General features: G+C 38.0%; 1 protein-coding gene across 1 annotated transcript in view; it reads right to left on the reverse strand.

Moving 5' to 3' along the window:
* Nucleotides 1-18,166, reverse strand: part of SI (sucrase-isomaltase) — a 359,277-nt gene that overhangs the window by 66,833 nt on the left and 274,278 nt on the right. Inside the window, exons 36-44 of the mRNA XM_040428175.1 lie at nucleotides 16,781-16,897; nucleotides 15,013-15,097; nucleotides 13,492-13,630; nucleotides 9,231-9,364; nucleotides 8,557-8,591; nucleotides 5,685-5,801; nucleotides 5,404-5,552; nucleotides 3,873-3,957; nucleotides 1,862-1,918 (exon numbers count right to left, since the gene is read on the reverse strand). Of these exons, the coding sequence (XP_040284109.1) occupies nucleotides 1,862-1,918; nucleotides 3,873-3,957; nucleotides 5,404-5,552; nucleotides 5,685-5,801; nucleotides 8,557-8,591; nucleotides 9,231-9,364; nucleotides 13,492-13,630; nucleotides 15,013-15,097; nucleotides 16,781-16,897 (918 nt within the window). The remainder of the gene's footprint in view (nucleotides 1-1,861; nucleotides 1,919-3,872; nucleotides 3,958-5,403; nucleotides 5,553-5,684; nucleotides 5,802-8,556; nucleotides 8,592-9,230; nucleotides 9,365-13,491; nucleotides 13,631-15,012; nucleotides 15,098-16,780; nucleotides 16,898-18,166) is intronic.

Here is an 18,166-nt window from a genome sequence, read left to right on the forward strand (position 1 = left end):
AAAATATAACACCAAGTGAAAATCACCTCACTGATCCCCCACCACTCCTGTTTCATTGCTTTCCAGGTGCCACTCCAACCTCTATATCCAGTTCCTCTCGAAATGCAGGAATTGACTGCTCAGCCAATCACTGGCTGCAGTGAGGCCACCTCACCAAGTATCATTTCCTGTGTATTGGGAGGGAGCAGGAAGTAGGCACCAAGGGAATCCAGGAAGTGTAGGAATGGAAGAGGAGGGGAACCAGTAAGGTAGGTATCACTTACTTTATTACTTTACAGCATAGAAAAGCCTTAACATGGCTGGACAACCCTTTTCAGCCCAAGCACTTGGGCAAAGACTTCTCAGCACCCTGGCAAGAAGATGGTTTTCAGATATTCAGTAATGCTTCTGCTTCTATTTGTCCTGGTGGTCATGTGACTGATCATGTGATCACTAGGAGATCAGTAGTAGGACACTGCTTAAAGTGTAACTGTGATTCATTTTTTATTTTTTTAATGTGTAGGGAAAGGGATATATATATATATATATATATATATATATATATATCAATTATCGTAATAATGCTAGCCCTGACCCAAAAAAGACATGTAATAATGTATTACTGTAAATCAAAATAAATCATAGCTGAGGATAATATTTTAAAAAAAGGCTATTTTGGGGTCAACACTATATAATTATCAGAAAAACTATCCAGAATGTAAAGAAAAATAAATGTTTTCAAATGATACATTAATATACACCTAAAAAAAAGTTTAAAGTGTGCAAATAAAATAATGTAATATAAAAAAAGTAAAAAGCATGGGTCATGAATGAAATGCACAAAATAAGTAAGGCTACTATCACACCAGCGTTTTTGCTGGATCTGTCATGGATAAGCAAAAGTGCTTCCGTCATGATAATACAACCGTCTGTATCCGTTACGAACGGATCTGTTGTATTATCTTTAAAATAGCCAAGACGGATCAGTCATGAACACCATTGAAAGTCAATGGGGGATGGATCCATTTTCTATTGCATCCGAGAAAACAGATCTGTCCCCATTGACTTACATTGTAAGTCATGACAGATCCACTACATCACAGAGAGAAAAACGCTGCTTGCACCATTCTGTCTGTGATAGGGTTGCAGCCAAATGGAACGGGATGAATTTTGGAGCATTCCGTTTCGTTCAGTTCGGTTTTGTCTCTATTGACAATAAATGCGGACAAAACGGAAGCGTTTCCCCCGCTATTGAGAATCTATGACGGATCTCAATAGCAAAAAGGGAAAGCGCAGATGTGAAAGTAGCCTAATAAGTAAGGGCTATATTTTTCATTTTATTATACCAGTTTTTCTGGTGTGAAAAAGTCACCAAAACGTAGTTTACGACCTTTTCAATGCCATTTGTACAAAAATATTTTGCAAGTGCCTTATCTCCGACAACCTCGTTACTTTCCTGAAAAAGTGGCATGGCAAGGGTAGGGAGGGAGCCGTGCTGGCGTCCCCTCCATATTTATCATTTTCTACGCCAACTGGCGAAGAACACTGAAACGTCAGCCTGGGGATATATCAGATTTAATGCATTGTATTATCTCCCATAATCTGCAATAGATATACGAGTATTATGTATTGCAGGAGTGTAAAGCTGACCCTGTAAATATGTTATGTAATGGCATTTGTTAACAATGTAGAAAAGGTAAAATGAACATTAGCATTTTTGCTACAAAGATGAGATATAGGTCTACAATGTCTGATTAGCTGCTCAGTACCGTTCACTTGAATGGAGCCTAGTTGCAATATTAGACAGAGTTGCACTAATTCTTAAAGAATGCTGCCATTTTTTTCTCTTGCATGATAAATATGTAAATGTGATCGTACTTACTGTGTGGTAATCGTACCAAACTGTGTTTGGAAAATAGACGTCCACGGTGTTTGCTCCCTACAATTTAACAAGTACACATGAGAGAGATTAGGGATTGGAGCCAGCTGCACCCAACTTTATTGGTATTCTCAAAGGAAAGCAACATAAAATGCAGAATATATGGTGCACAATACTGGAAATAATGTTCATATTAGATATTCAGATGTAGCAGAACTGGGTTTGTCAGTTGACACAATGAGCAAAGATATTTCACTTTGTTATTAATGCCTTTCCATAGGGATACAGGTATATACAGTCAGCGAAAGGGGCTGTCCTGTTTGAGAAGTAATTGCTAAAGGAGTCTTTAAGTAGTATGGAAGTAATAGAAGAGAGACCCATGAAGAGACAACCCTTCTGTTATCCAGAGGAAAAAGCGTATGCAACGTACCACCCTTATGGTGGAGGATGCATCATGTTCCTGCATTACACAGGTTCGCACAGTTTACGAGTGACCGTGTTATTCATAGGAGTACTAGAGATGAGCGAATTATTGGAAAATTTGATTCGGTATGTGCAATGACAGGGAGCATCTGCCGCGTTCATACATGATTGTGGCGTCTGTTATACATAACACGGTGTAAATTTAAAAAATAAAAATAAAAATTATACTTACCTGATCCATTTTTCACAATGGACGTCCACCACCATCTTGCTTGAAGATCTGGCGCAACGTCATTATGCTGGCTGACGTGGTGACATCATATGCTACAACACACAGGATTTTGTGTGAGATCTTCAAATGAGATCTTCAAACAAGATCACTGTGAGCAAATGGATCAGGTAAGTATGATTTTTTTTGTTTGTTTTTTGCACTCTATTCGCTACCATGAAGCAAAAGGAAATTCGGCTTTGATGCAAATCAAATTTATCCTGAGATTCGGATCAAAGGCAGCTGAGGGACCCTTTATGATAAGCAAAATATTGAAGAACATGCTAGTTGGACAGCAGTTGTCCAAAATTCATAGCCTCTCTAAGACGTCTGTCAATTAGCTGTGGTGTGGGTTTGGGGAATAGAATATCTCCATATGGAGATCACCTTAAAATGCATGAGGAGTCTTATGGGCCAGGCAATTGTCCTCTGAAATTCTGGAAAGAGGGTATGCAATTTATCTCTTAACAAGCTCTGACTTTAATGCTACCAGATGTAAGGTAGCTATCCTATAGGCCAGTCAATGCTCCTCTTAATGTGGGAGAATTTTAGCACAGATATTGATCCTTGTACCCAGACTTCCCATGGCTCACATGAAGAGAACTTTTCGATAATAATGCGGTTCTATCTGGGATAGCATGTTGTGTGACTATACACAACAGCTTGTAGAATGAGACATAACAGTGGAAGAGCGTTCATATACACTGACAGGGCCATGAGGAGGCCGAGGAGATCGTAGTGAATGTGTTAATAAATTCTTCAAGAAATAAAGGCTCTGAAACCAACATAGTAAAGCTGCTACTTCATGATTTATTAGTTTAAGGCCTCTTGCACACAAAAGTGTTTTTCCGTTTACGTTCCGTTTTTTGTATTCCGCAAAAAAAACGGAATGTACTCCCTATGCATTCCATTTCCGTATTTCCATTTTTCCATTCCATTTAAAGATAGAACATGTCTTCTTGTTGCCCACAAATCACATTCTGTGACTCCATTCGGATGCATCTGTATGTCTTCCGTATCCGTTCCGTTTTTGCGGAACCATCTATTGAAAATGTTATGCCCAGCCTACTTTTTCTATGTAATTACTGTATACTGTATATGCCATGCTTTCGTTTCCGTTTGCGATCCGCAAAAAACAGAAACCAAACGGAATGGCAAAACGGAACCGGAACGGAAGCAAAAAACGCAAAAACGGATCTGTTTAAAACGGACCGCAAAACAATGAAAAAGCCGTACGGTCGTGTGCAAGAGGCCTAAGGGTATAGACAGCAAAGATTAGGAGGTAAAATGGTAAAACTCAAAATGAATTTAAATTCTACTTACCTCCCTAAGTACAGGGCTGATCATGAATGCTGCTCCCCATAGAAATTGTTCGTAAATATCCCAGGATTTCTTATCTTCAATGAATCTTAAAAATGGAAAGATGTGATTATCCTATTCAGTACTTTACTACAAAAACCCAGAAATAACATTAATTATTGCTAGAAATGTACATTTTGGGTAAGATAGCACCAAAGGAGTGGTACTAAGGTTTGTTATAAAGGATTTTTGATTATTATATACAGTGGCTCTCTTCTATCAAGTTGAAAGATCTGAGCAACACTCACTTTGGCCACCATTACATCTTCCACAGAGATTATCAGTAGCCTTTCTGAAGTCTTAGCAGATAATACTACCTTGATTTGCAGATTTGGGAAAGGGACATGTATCCTCCCCTAACTAGGCCAATTTGTTATCATAGCGAATTGAAATGGAAAGTGACACCTTCTATGATGTACTCAACTTTCAAAAAAAAAAAAAAAGTGTGTGTTTTGATGTACAAGATCAATATCTTCAAGAGGACTTCAAATCAAAATGTAAAATGACTCTGTATTAGACCTAGCCACCACTAGTGACCGGATGATAACCTCATGTGTGTTTGCTGCTCTCCCGGCATCTATTTGGCCTATGTTGGAGAAAAGAAGTTCAGACTTTCTGCCAGAGGGATCTTTCAGGGACCTACTCCTCTCTCCCCATTCCAAACACCTTTACAGTGGGCTGACCCCAGCATTTATTCATGTGCATGGGGAGTCATTGTAAATAAAATGTGTATATTAATGTACATTTTTTTGCCTGACTCTGGAGGATGGAAAAACAAAGGATACTGCGCTTTTGCATCCTTTCCCCCCAATGTGTATGTTAAATGTAGGCCAAAATACATTATTTTAACCAAGCCTAACTTTTAACTAACTAGAAGCATATATGGCAATACTGAAGGTAAAAAAAAAAAGAAAATAAAATTAATTATTCCCGAAGAACTCCTTTAAAGAGAAAGCCTAAGTACAATTCATATTGAAAATAATGTTAAAACACAATTATAAGTCAAAGGTACATACAAAAGAACATTGTAAATACCATTTTTACTGCCCAGACTACAATTCAGAATAGGCAGTAGTACAAGGCTACATTTTCTGTGCATCTATGCTGTAATTTCCATTTTTCGGTTCCATTATAAGAACAAGAAAATAACTATAATATAACATCAGTGCTGGATGTGTGATATGATGGAAACCAACAGTCCCCATGGACTGCATTGGCTATAATGGGATCCTCCAAGTTTTGTTATGGTGGCCAGCATTTTACCTGATAAATAAGTGCTAGATGCTCTATTTTGTCCTATACTTTTAAATCTCCGACAAAGGCTCCTATTGTAACCGCCAACCCACATATGAGCTTAGATTTAATAGGTTGTTTCTCCATTGTAGGTTTCCCCTATTGCATTAAATAATGATGTTTTATGAGAGCCCATATGAGGTTGGATAATGGAAGGTACAATTGAATATTTCTGTCTATGTGATAAAATGAAGCTACTTACTCATGGAGTAATGGTCTCACTACAGTGGAACCTGTAGTATGAGCTTCAAATAGCAAAGTGTACAAGTAAGGCAAAAGTGTATATCTGATATTCAGGACGTTCCTTGATAAATCTTCAAAGTTTGGATCCCAGCTGACTGGATCTTGCCTCTGAAATAAAAAAAATATTTGTAAGACTGCAATTCCTTCTGTTGGTCTGAGTGGTTTATACAAGGACAACCTTATTACTATCAATGACTTATTTAACATTAGATATTATAAGAGTGAAAACAAAAAATGTACCCTCCATCCGATTCCATTATGATTTCTTGAAAATGGGTAAAATGCTCCAAGTTCCATCCAGCGAGCGCATAATTCATAAGTAGTATCTTGAAAAAATCCACAAATGTCTGCTCCAGTCTACATAAACACAGCAATACATTAACATGAAAGATGTTTTGGTGAGGTTTAGTGTAATTATTTAAAAAATACAGATGTACAGATATACATTGGGCACTTGGTCCTTAGGCTGGTCAGCATCATATTATAGCTCATGCCTTGGTGGCTGGTGGAGTAATTGTGAGAAACAGTACTTCCACTTGACCATGTGCTATTATACAAATATATAGTCCTTTTTCAGTTATATAAATAGAGTTTGTAATTAAACTTTTGTGTTTATTTGCAAAAAGAAGTGTGATTTTTTAGTGGCTTTTTTAAATGAAAAGGGCATTTTCTATATAACAAGTATGTGCATGTGTGTAATCAATTGAAAAGGGTTCTACACTTTTTTCTTACTGATGATCTATACTTAGGATAAGTCATCGACAAGTGTTCGGCCCTTACACGCGACGCCCATGTGAAAGAGGCCTGATAGGATAAGGGTGCGTCGCTGGAAAATGTGCCGGATAGGATAAGGGTGCGTCGCACGAGTGCAAAACGTTTTAATGTGTTTTGCACGCCTGTGAGAAAAATCGGCATGTTTGGTACCCAGACCCAAACCCGGACTTCTTCACAGAAGTTCGGGTTTGGGTTAGGTGTTCTGTAGATTTTATTATTTTCCCTTATAACATGATTATAAGGGAAAATAATAGCATTCTTAATACAGAATGCTTAGTAAAATGTCTATTGAAGGGTTAAAGATAATAATAAAAAAAAAATTCACCCCATCCACTTGGTCGCGTAGCGGATCTCCTCTTCTTTCTTCTTTTTTCAGGACCTGGGTAAAGTACCTTTGATGACGTCACTGCGCTTATCACATGGTCCATGGGATGGATCATGTGATGGACCATGTGATGAGCGCAGTGACATCATCAAAGGTACTTTAACCAGATCCTGAAGAAAGAAACCAAGTGGATGGGGTGAGTTAAATTTGTTTATTATTTTTTAACCCCTCCATCCCTAATTCACTTATCATTCTGTATTAATAATAAAGATCGGGCCCCCATCCCAATCGTCTCCTTAGCAACCATGCGTGAAAATCGCACCGCATCCGCACTTGCTTGCGGATGCTCACGATTTTCACGCAGCCCCATTCACTTCTATGGGGCCTGTGTTGCATGAAAAACGCACAATATAGAGCATGCTGTGATTTTCACGCAACCCACAAGTGATGTGTGAAAATCACCGCTCATGTGCACAGCCCCATAGACATGAATGGGTCCAGATTCAGTGTGGGTGCAATGCATTCACCTCACGCATTGCACCCACGTGGAAAACTCGTCCGCGTGAAAGAGGCCTTAGACTCCCACTGATTAGCTGTTTGAGAAGGCAGCAACGCTCGCAGTATCGTCGTGATCTTCTGCAGCTTCCTGTAGGCCAGTGACATCATGATTATTTCATGTGGCCTGGGTGTAGCTCAGCCCCATTTCCTTCAATGGGACTGAGCTGTGTCCAGGCTTTGTGACATAGTTGTGACATCACTGGCCTGCAGAAAGCTGTGAGAAGACTGCTGCTTCCCGTAGGCCAGTTATCAGCCGTCAGGTCATCAGCCGATAAGATGCTGATCACCTATCCAAAGAATAGAGCACCAGTAACAAAAAAGGTATAGAACCCCTTTAAATAATAATAATAATAATAATAATAATAATTATTATTATAATAATAATAATAAAAAATTAGATATATGATTTTTGTATTTAAAAAAAGGATTGAAAAGTAAATGCCTTTATATGTAAATTTGCTGCAGGAGTAATGTATACACATGATAGGGGACAAATCAGTACACTGTGCCATAAATGTGGCACCAAAATGTACAACTTTTTGCCACAAATGTACAACTTTTTGCTTGGCATACAATAACACCAGATATTAATATTAGCTTGTAGATGGCATAGCTTTAATTTCCGGTGCATGGACCTTACATCATGCCCATAATGATCCCTAATTATTATTCTGCTGAATAATAAATGTTGCCATTTCATTATATTTCAGCCAACTTTTCTTATTTTACAGATATTGCAACTATATATTGTATAAAAATATTAATATCTGAATAAACATGCTCTGTTTCCTTGTATTGAGTATGATCAGCCCTGCTGTATTTCACATTTGCTTTTCTAATAGCCAAGATGGCTGCTGCCAACACTACATGCTAGGAAAAAGTATAGTGGACTTATAGAGGGGTTATAGAGAAGTTATTGTGAAGGGAATTTTTGAAGCTAGTTTTTCTTGAGTCTGTCTTATGGTAATGTGAGCCAAATGTATCAAATGTCTGACACTGTTTGATAAATATGGTGCAGCTTTAAACATACTACTATTGTATAGAGACATTTTTTTATGCCACCTACCCTACTGGAGTAAGATTGTTTCTTCTTTGCCACTATTTAAAAAGTCACTGTTAATAAATCTGGTAGAGACCTAATTAACATAGCTAACCACACTAACCATCTCTCTCTTTACAATTTAAAGTGGTGAGTGTGACATTAAATTACAAAGAAATAATAATTGTAAAAGGTAAAGATGTGTGTAACACTGTGTGTGGTGGGTGAGTTTTCTGGCATAAATTTTGATGCAATTGGAGTGATAAATTCCTGACTCTGCTGCATTCACGAGGGGTATATTCCCCTTGCCTTTTGACTCCTCACAGCTCAATCCTGATACTGATGTACTCTACAAACAAATGTACCTTATGGACTAAATAGTAACATTTAATAATATTTTAATATAAATTACTTACATATGAAATACCAAAAAGGCTAAAGTCCAACATGCCTAAAAAAGTAAAATAAAAATAATTTACATGTTACAACATTTAAAAGTCAGTTAAGCAATACTAAGCTGGATTTCCTCGCGCTTCGTGGTAACGAATACATTTTTCCTGAAACGGCAATAAAAAAAAATACATACCTCATCCATTTTCTCACGGAGAGGCCGTCACTGCCAACTTGATTGAAGAAACCGCGCAAAATCGAACAAATGGATGAGGTGGATATGTTTTTTTGTTGTTTTTTTTGCAACTTATTAATTCCTGGAAGGCTTTAATATTAATGTCAAATGCCGCGATCGGCGATTAACGCAGCATCTGAGGAATTTAATGATAGGGGAGTGGGGGGCATTCTCTGTCATTGCACCCGCTACATACAATGGAATGCGCTTCATGACAAAGTAATTTCTAACAAATTAAATTTCTTTGTGAAATTCGGCAAAATAGCCAAATCAAATATTTTAATAACTTTGCTCATTTCTAGTAAATATATTTGTTTGATTGCAACTACTAAATACCAGAGGTTACATAATTACTAATTACTAATATTTTTCTGAATGCAACTAGTATGTCAGGGTTATAGCATATACCCACACAGAGTTCTCCCATTTATTCCATGTACATGATCATGGTGACATTATACTTACCGATAATAGATTTATCGATCTGATTCCAAGCAGCAGTGTTATCTCCAAGCCAATGTCCTACCCACTGTCCAGACGAAGGATACGTAGAACGAGTGACAACTATTCCACGTTCTCCTGTGATGTTGCGAAGAGCACTTAAAAAAAAAAAAAAAGGTGCATGTTATGTATATATATATATATTTGGGACATATAGGACCTTAAACAATGTAACCACATTTTCCCATAATCCAAAGAGCTTAAAGGGGTTGTCCGAGTAATTTTGTTGTTCTTTGTATGTTTCTAACTAATCAAATGTAAAGGCTTTACCATGTACTTACTGCATCTATAGTTGCTGATTTCTCAGTGATGTCAGCTTCTCTCCCTGCTCTGATGATTTTTCGTGCACAAGCCTGAGAGCTCATCTGTGTCTGTACACGAGATGTCACTGTGCTGGCCATACCCCCTGCACTGCCATCTGCTGCTTATTGCTCTCTCCCTGGATTCTTCAGGGAAAAACTTTAACCCCTCTAGCAGCACAGTCTCAGGGCTGAAGGCTTTACTGAGTAGCTGCAGGCAGTGAGGAGACAAATGCTGGGCACAGGAGCTGACAGACTAGAGGAGTTCTGCAGAGCATTGCACAAGAACAAGTAGGGGGAAGATCCTGTGTGTATCAGCAGTGTCATTGTACAGCTTGCAGCGTTTTGGTGTCCATCTGACAAAATTGAGCCAAACGGATCCGTTCTGACACACAATGTAAGTCAATGGGGATGGATCTGTTGTCTGTGACACAATCTGGCACAATAGAAAACTAATCCGTCCTCCATTGACTTTCAATGGTGTTCAATACGGATCCGTCTTGGCTATGTTAAAGATAATACAAATGGATCCATTCTGAATGGATGTAGGCGTTTATATTATCTGAACTGATCCGTCTGTGCAGATTTATGACGGATCCGCACCAAACGCAAGTGTGAAAGTAGCCTTAGTTATACAGGGTGGGCCATTTATATAGATACACCTTAATAAAATGGGAATGGTTGGTGATATTAACTTCCTGTTTGTGGCACATTAGTATATGTGAGGGGGGAAACTTTTCAAGATGGGTGGTGACCATGGCGGACATTTTTAAGTCGGCCATTTTGAATCCAACTTTTGTTTTTTCAATAGGAAGAGGGTCACATGACAAATCAAACTTATTGGGAATTTCACACGAAAAACAATGGTGTGCTTGGTTTTAACGTAACTTTATTCTTTCATGAGTTATTTACAAGTTTCTCTTTGTTTACAGCCATTGACATGTCGCCGAGGTTAACATGCAAAGAGCGGATAGAAATTGTGTTGATGTCTGGTGAACGCAGTAACCGGGTCATTGCAGCAGATTTCAATGCAAGACACCCTACGAGACCACCCATCTCCCATGCTACAGTTAGCAAACTGCTTGCTAAGTTTCGTGAAACTGGTTCAGTGTCGGATTTGTCAAAATGTGGACGCATGGAATCTGTCTCTAATGAAGAAACATCAGTGGCTGTCCTACCTTCATTCAGCAAGAGCCCACAGCGTAGCACTCACCGCAAGTCACTGGAGAGTGGCATTAGTCGAACATCCTTTCGACGGATATTAGCTACTCACAAATGGCACCCTTACAAACTCCAGCTACTGCAGCATCTCAACGAGGATGACCCAGATCGGCGCACTGAATTTGCAGAATGGGCAAAACAAAAATTGGAACAGGACCCTCCGTTTACGCAGAAGATTTTGTTCAGTGATGAGGCAAACTTTTATGTGAATGGTGAAGTTAACAAACAAAACCACCGCTATTGGTCTGACACTAACCCACATTGGATAGATCCCTCCAAGACTGTTGTAACAAAAAAAATTATTGTATGGTGTGGTATATGGGGTACAAAGATAGTGGGCCCATTCTTCATCAATGGAAACCTCAAGGCCACTGGATATGCGAAATTGCTACATGATGATGTGTTTCCCTCTTTATGCACTGAAGCTGGCACGTTCCCTGAGTTTTTCCAGCAAGATGGTGCACCACCACATTATGGGTGTCAGGTCCGAGCATTCCTAGATGAACAGTTTCCTGGAAAGTGGATTGGTCATCGTGGGCCAGTTGAATGGCCCCGAAGGTCTCCCGATCTGACCCCCTTAGACTTTTATCTTTGGGGTCATCTGAAGGCAATTGTCTATGCTGTGAAGATACGAGATGTGCAGCACCTGAAACTACGGATACTGGAAGCCTGTGCTAGCATTTCTCCTGCGGTGTTGCTATAAGTGTGTGAAGAGTGGGAGAAGAGGGTTGCATTGACAATCCAACACAATGGGCAGCACATTGAACACATTTTATAAGTAGTCAGAAACTTGTAAATAACTCATGAAAGAATAAAGTTACGTTAAAAACAAGCACACCATTGTTTTTCTTGTGAAATTCCCAATAAGTTTGATGTGTCACATGACCCTCTTCCTATTGAAAAAACAAAAGTTGGATTCAAAATGGCCAACTTCAAAATTGCCGCCATGGTCACCACCCATCTTGAAAAGTTTCCCCCCTCACATATACTAATGTGCCACAAACAAGAAGTTAATATCACCAACCATTCCCATTTTATTAAGGTGTATCCATATAAATGGCCCACCCTGTATATTGCTGCCCATCAGATTTACAGTGCTATATATTTTTTTTTCTTAACTCGGACAACCCCTTTAACACACATCTCATTCATTTTGAAACAAAACAAAGTGTTGGCCAGTTTATATGACTAGCTGCACATGTTCTAGGAACAGCACATACATGCTGCTAGTAATAAGCATTATTAAACTATTAGTACTAAATTCCTATAGTTTATTATGAATAATTAACGTGCTGACCTGCGTGCTGGCACTGCACTGAGAAAATTGCTGCTAACTGAAGGTTCCGTCCATCAGCGGCCACCATTCACTTATACTGGAGACGGACTTCACATGCGTTAGTTCCCCTGTTCATCCCCAGTGTAAATGAATTCCACTGATGGAAAGAACCCTCCATCAGCAGCCAGGTTCTGAGCACAGTGCCAGCATTTAGGTCAATGGACATGCGTGTAAATATTAATTATTCACATTAATCTATCGGATATCAATAATGCTTTTTACAAGCTGTATGCATGTGCTGTTACCAGCATAGGGGCAGCTAATTATCTAAACTGGCCAACCCCTTTAAAATTGCAATGCTAAAAGAACCATCGCTATGGTAGACTTCTTTAAATGGCAGAATCGGAGCAATGCCATAAAAACTATTACAGCCAGGGTAATTGCATGTACTAAACAGTGATGCAAAAGGGTCACACAGTAAAGCTGAAAAGAAACACTTTCTGCTTCTGTTGAAATGTCTGGGGCATATTTATTAAAACTGTGGCCCTGATTTATAAAGAACGGCATTCCCTATGCCAGGCTTGATAAGGCCTGCGCTACTGGAGCAGGCCATGTGTCAGACTGAAATGTAGAACAGCTTGTAGGTGCTGTAGATTTCAGTCATTATTTCTGAGGTTTCTACTGTAAATAATGATGATTGTGCCAGAGCCTATGGCCTCGCACACACTCTGCCCTCACCTTGCCCCTTTTTTGGAAATTTGGCAAGGGTGGCGTAAAAATGGCATCCACAAAGTCATAAAACCGGTTTTGCGACTTTTTAACACCATAAAACTGGCATTGTGGGAATGAAAAATTCTCCCCTGTATGTACAGTATGTGTGTACAAAAGTGACAATTCTTTGTGCAAACTGCAATTTGCACAAAAATGTGCAACATTTTACCATTTTCCTTTTCTCTCTGCATTTTTAAAAGGTGGGTCACCCCATCCCAATACACTTTCATTAACTTGTACTGCAAAGCTGCAATAAGTTACAGTAACTGAAATATAAGCCAGCTCATAGCTGGTGTAGATGTATTAAGAATCATCTGTCCATCTGTCAGACTTATTGACTGACATTTGAAATGCCAGCTAGTCAGTATTTTTTGATTTGCCTATCCACTGGAGACATTTGATGCTAGATAGTTGGGAGTCATATCGCCTACTCTTCTCTAGCTGCGCTAATGTGGCAAGGAGGCATTTATTGGATCAACAATAACACACAAAGTGTTTAGTTGTTTCATTTTCTTTCATAGTGTTTAAATGGAGTGGTGGTACTCATGCTCTATTCAAACTCCATGGCTGTCTGCCTGGGGAACAGGAGACTAGGGCAGTTTGTTTTAATGGTCATTCCATTGCTCAGGCTCCACTGAAATGTAAGTAAAAACCTTACTCATATGTTGGTTTTGCATGTGACCATCCATATAAATTGTGGACATTATAGTGGTCCACAGGAGTTCCATCAGGCAGGTGTTGTCGACTTTCCATACATATTGTCTTATATATTAATCCTTTGTCACGGTCACTTAATGCTAAAAGAAAAGAAAAGCACAAAATATTTTACTTTGAAACTATTAAATGTACTACAAGAACGTTAGTTATTCATGATCTATTAGTTTGTCATCTTATAAAATTTGTGACAATCTAATTGCTAATTTCTTCATAAAGGAAAGCTACAGAAAAAAACGGTGTAGATGTTTTCTCAATAATTAGTGTTCCTCTAAAGTTGTTCTGTCGATAAGATAATTCACTATATACAGATGTGGCAGGCACCAAAATCAGTGGGTTAGTGCGCCATCTCAACAGTGTAATGCAATACCAACTTTAAGCTTTAGAAGCTAGGTAAACTAAGACAGCTTGATAAGCTAGTGTGATAACACACATCTGGCTACATCTGTACAACCATGCTTCACTTATAAGCAAAATATCAACATTCTGATTAAGGATCAACTAATCGATTCTACCAGTTTGTGATTCATTCTGAATTTCTCAAAAAGTTTGGCATCACACAAAGACACATTTTTTGTGATTTGTTCCAGGCAAATGGCAGAGAAAGATAGAGAGATGGTAGTCTTTCTCATTGTGGAGAGCACCTAGTATGCAGAGCCTATTGTGCCAGAAAATGCCCTTCTGAGTTTTTGGGAAAGATATTCAAATTAGCTTTCCTAAGCTTGTCTGATGCGAGAATATATGACATGAGGAGCGTTGCCTAGCCTACAAAAGTCATGACGTACCTTAACTGGTCTCCATAATAGAAATACTACCCACCTAGAGGTACCCTCAATGCCTTGAAGCACCATTTCTACTTGCCTACTTATGGTAAAGGGCATTTTATTTATAGAGATAGTTGCAGATATGAGGCTGGCCTAGCTATTTTCAAAGTTTTGCTATATAAGCATGTTTAAAAAGTTCAAAGGCACCCATGCCAATCAGTTGTGTGAATATAATGCAATGCTCATACAGGTGTTCTTCTCACTGTTTAGCTAATTGCTGTGCGGCAGCAAGCAGGTTTATTTACAGCTCTGCTGTGCCTATTAACCTGAAAATAGGTTATTTCAAGCAAAAGCAGACAAGTCCTTGAAGAATGAGCAAATTCCATTTAACCATTTCAGGATTCATTTCGGATGACCCAGAGGGTGACACAAAATAACTAGACCATACAACCAAGCTTACACTTCTCTCAGTGAAGCTAGCATACTGGTCAGTCTCTCTCTCTCTCAAATTAACCAAATCTTGAAAGGTCCATTCATCTCTAATTCTGATAATCAGTAAAACAGGTAGATAAATAGACCATGACTCAACAATGGCTAATGGACGTTCATTTGTTTGTCATAAGTAAAACTTATGAGTTTGTTAGAGCCGGGATTCATGCTATTCCACATGTAAGAGATATTAAATGGATAGCCATTATTACCTGGCATATATGGAGGAAAGTTCAAGGCGTTATTTCTGCAACCATTTACAGATCCGTGTACAAAGCTAGCTGGTTCATTCATATCCTAAAATAATTTACAAAAAGGTACTTAATTGGCAAAAGTCACAATAGTCAGAAAACATTTTATGTATAGCCTTGTGGCAACAGATACATATTGTGTGTATATGTGGCCAAGCTAAACTCAGTCAGTTTTTCTTTCATGTTTACTTTGCTTAAACTGAAGTTGTCATTATGAAAATGATATCCAATCTACTACCATTACTGGGTTTGCTGACCAGGTTGATATACAGATGGAGCAGTTGTAAACCTGAGTGTGATATCACATCACAAAAGCCATTAAAAGTTGTTTTTACCATTGCTTACTTAACTTATTTAGAATCCAGATGAGGATACTGTACATATACAATATACAGGTTTAGTAAATATTAACTTGACACTTAACACACTGAATACACTGTTTCATCAAACATTATATTGACACAACACCAAAGACATTGAAAAGGTCATATTAACGTTTGCTATAATTGTGTACTTAAAGGGGTATCATGTAGAGAAAGTTAATACAAGGCACTTACTAATGTATTGTGATTGTCCACCATATTGCCTCCTTTGCTGGCTTGATTCATTTTTCCAACACATTATACACTGCCTGTTTCCATGGTTACGACCACTATGCAATCCAGGAGCGGTGGAAAAAATATAGGAAAAAAACTCAGGCCTCTCTGGCGGCTGGGACTGTACTACACATAGTTTAGCACTTTTTTCAATAGTGTGCAAGCTAGGCCACCACTGATGGATTGTAGGGTGGTTGTAACCATGGAAACAAACAGTGTATAATGCAATGAATAAATGAATCTGTCCAGCAAAGGAAGCAATATGGACAATCATAATATATTAGGGAGTGCCTTATATTAACCTTCTCAACATGATAAATGCCTTTTGCTGAAGTGAGACAACCCCTTTAAGTGTCAAGCAAATGTTTGTATTCTGTAGTTCTGTTGAAAAATATACAATATTAATTGAAACCTATTAGCTGAAATCCATGTTCTTTCTACACTCAGGAGTCCAGTGGGTGGTCCTATCGATGAATTACAGCTAGCTACACAATGTAAGACTGCCCACTTGACACGTATGTATTGAAATATCAGGAATTTCATTCAATATTGAGAAGTTATATTGAATCCTTTACCACAAGACTATATATCAATCAATATATGTATGTTCAATGTGACAGTTTTACTTTAATAGAAACCACAGCTCTTAGGACATTAGACAGCACTTATTTTATGCTTTACATAGGCTGCACCATTTTTAGTATTATTCTGCTGTTCCCAAAAGTAAGAAAATACTATAACAACCTAAAATCAGACAAATTGTATATACATACATACATAAATACATATGTTTTTAGTTGTTGTTGTTATTATACAAACATTATATCTATAAGGAATGTGAATATTTTACAATATAACCTGGAAAGCTATGGTATGCATCAAGGGGATGATATGGTGAATGACACTATGAGAAGTGACCACATGCTGTACATATGATGTCCTTTCCGGCCTGGAGATAAACAGTTTGGCAACATTTTTGCTAAAATCTTGGTAAATTAGCAAATATGAGATGCTTGCACAGTGTATGAGTATAAGATATTAGCCTAACAGCAAATATGTTTGATAAACATCTGTGGTCATTTATCATCTAATGTACTGCTTATTGTTCTCATTAAACAAGGACATATACTTACTATCCAGAGTCCATCAAACCTAATATAATTTTTTCGGTATTCTTCAATTTCTCTGTACCACCATTTTGCTGTCCTCTCAAGGAAAAAGTCTGGGAATGCTGCGTAAGCCCTATACAACTTTAAGAGTAAAAATAATATTACTTGTTATTTAAAAGTATTTTTCTAATTTCCTTTTAAATTGTTTTTGTTTCATATTTTATTTTAATAACATAAAGTATGTATGAAAAAAATAATCCTCCTTTTTACTTCCAGGTATATCATAAGTTGTCTTCCGCTACTAGCTGCCCACTACAAAGAATCCAATTTAAAATGCTCAATTTTACCCTACAAAGACCTATTTAATTTAGCACCCTTCCTTTCAAATTCATAGACCCCCCCCCCCAAAAAAAAAAACACTTCCGGTCTGCCAATGACAACCTCATCTTTTATATTCTAATCACCTTCTTACACTGTCATTTAGGGTCCATTCACACGTCTGTGTGTGTTTTGCGGATCCACAGATCCGCGGATCCGCAAAACACGGACATCGGTGATGTGCATTTTGCATTTTGCGGAACACACATCGCCGGCACTTAATAGAAAATGGCTAATCTTGTCCACAAGAATAGGACATGTTCTATTTTTTTCAGGAACGGAATTGCGGACCCGGAAGTGCGGATCCACAATTCCGGATCCGGGCAGCACATCGTGCGGCCCCATAGAAATGAAGATGTGGAACAGAATTGCGGACGTGTGAACTTTACAAAATTATATCATATCATAATAATATGATTATTACCAATCCAATCCCCCAGGAGGAAGAGAGAGAGGGTGTATTATAAAAACAAGGTTCCCCATAACTCAAGGTGTTTATCCTAGTCTCTGTTATTGGGGAATTATCCATACTGTTATAGCTATACATTTGCCTATATAGTTTGAGCCATGTTTGATTAGATGGTCCTTTCACTTGCTAGCAATTAATAATCTCACAAGAGAAAACTGAAAACCTATTACTCTAAACATCACAGTATTACCAGGGAATATAGAAAAGTCACTAAATAAGCAGCAAAAGCCGTCTAGTTCCAATTAATACCTAGTTTTAGCCTTCAAAATTAAAAATTTGTCGCCACAACTGCCTACTAATCTGACACACAATCGAGCCAATATAAAAAATAAAAAAAATCAGCTCCGAACCCATTACATTTAGGACTACTAGAAGAATCCCTATAACCACAAGAATATACTGTAAATCCAGAAGAGAATAATAAAGCCTTTGTAGAATCATATATGGATGAAGTTCGTGAAACAGAATATACAGAATTTAGCACAATCTCATATTTCCTTTTTTTTTTTTTTGGGGATATTTCTTTATTCAAAGTTATAAAAAACCAATATCATACAAACATA

Source organism: Bufo bufo, chromosome 4, assembly GCF_905171765.1.
Source record: "Bufo bufo chromosome 4, aBufBuf1.1, whole genome shotgun sequence".
Taxonomy (NCBI): domain Eukaryota; kingdom Metazoa; phylum Chordata; class Amphibia; order Anura; family Bufonidae; genus Bufo; species Bufo bufo.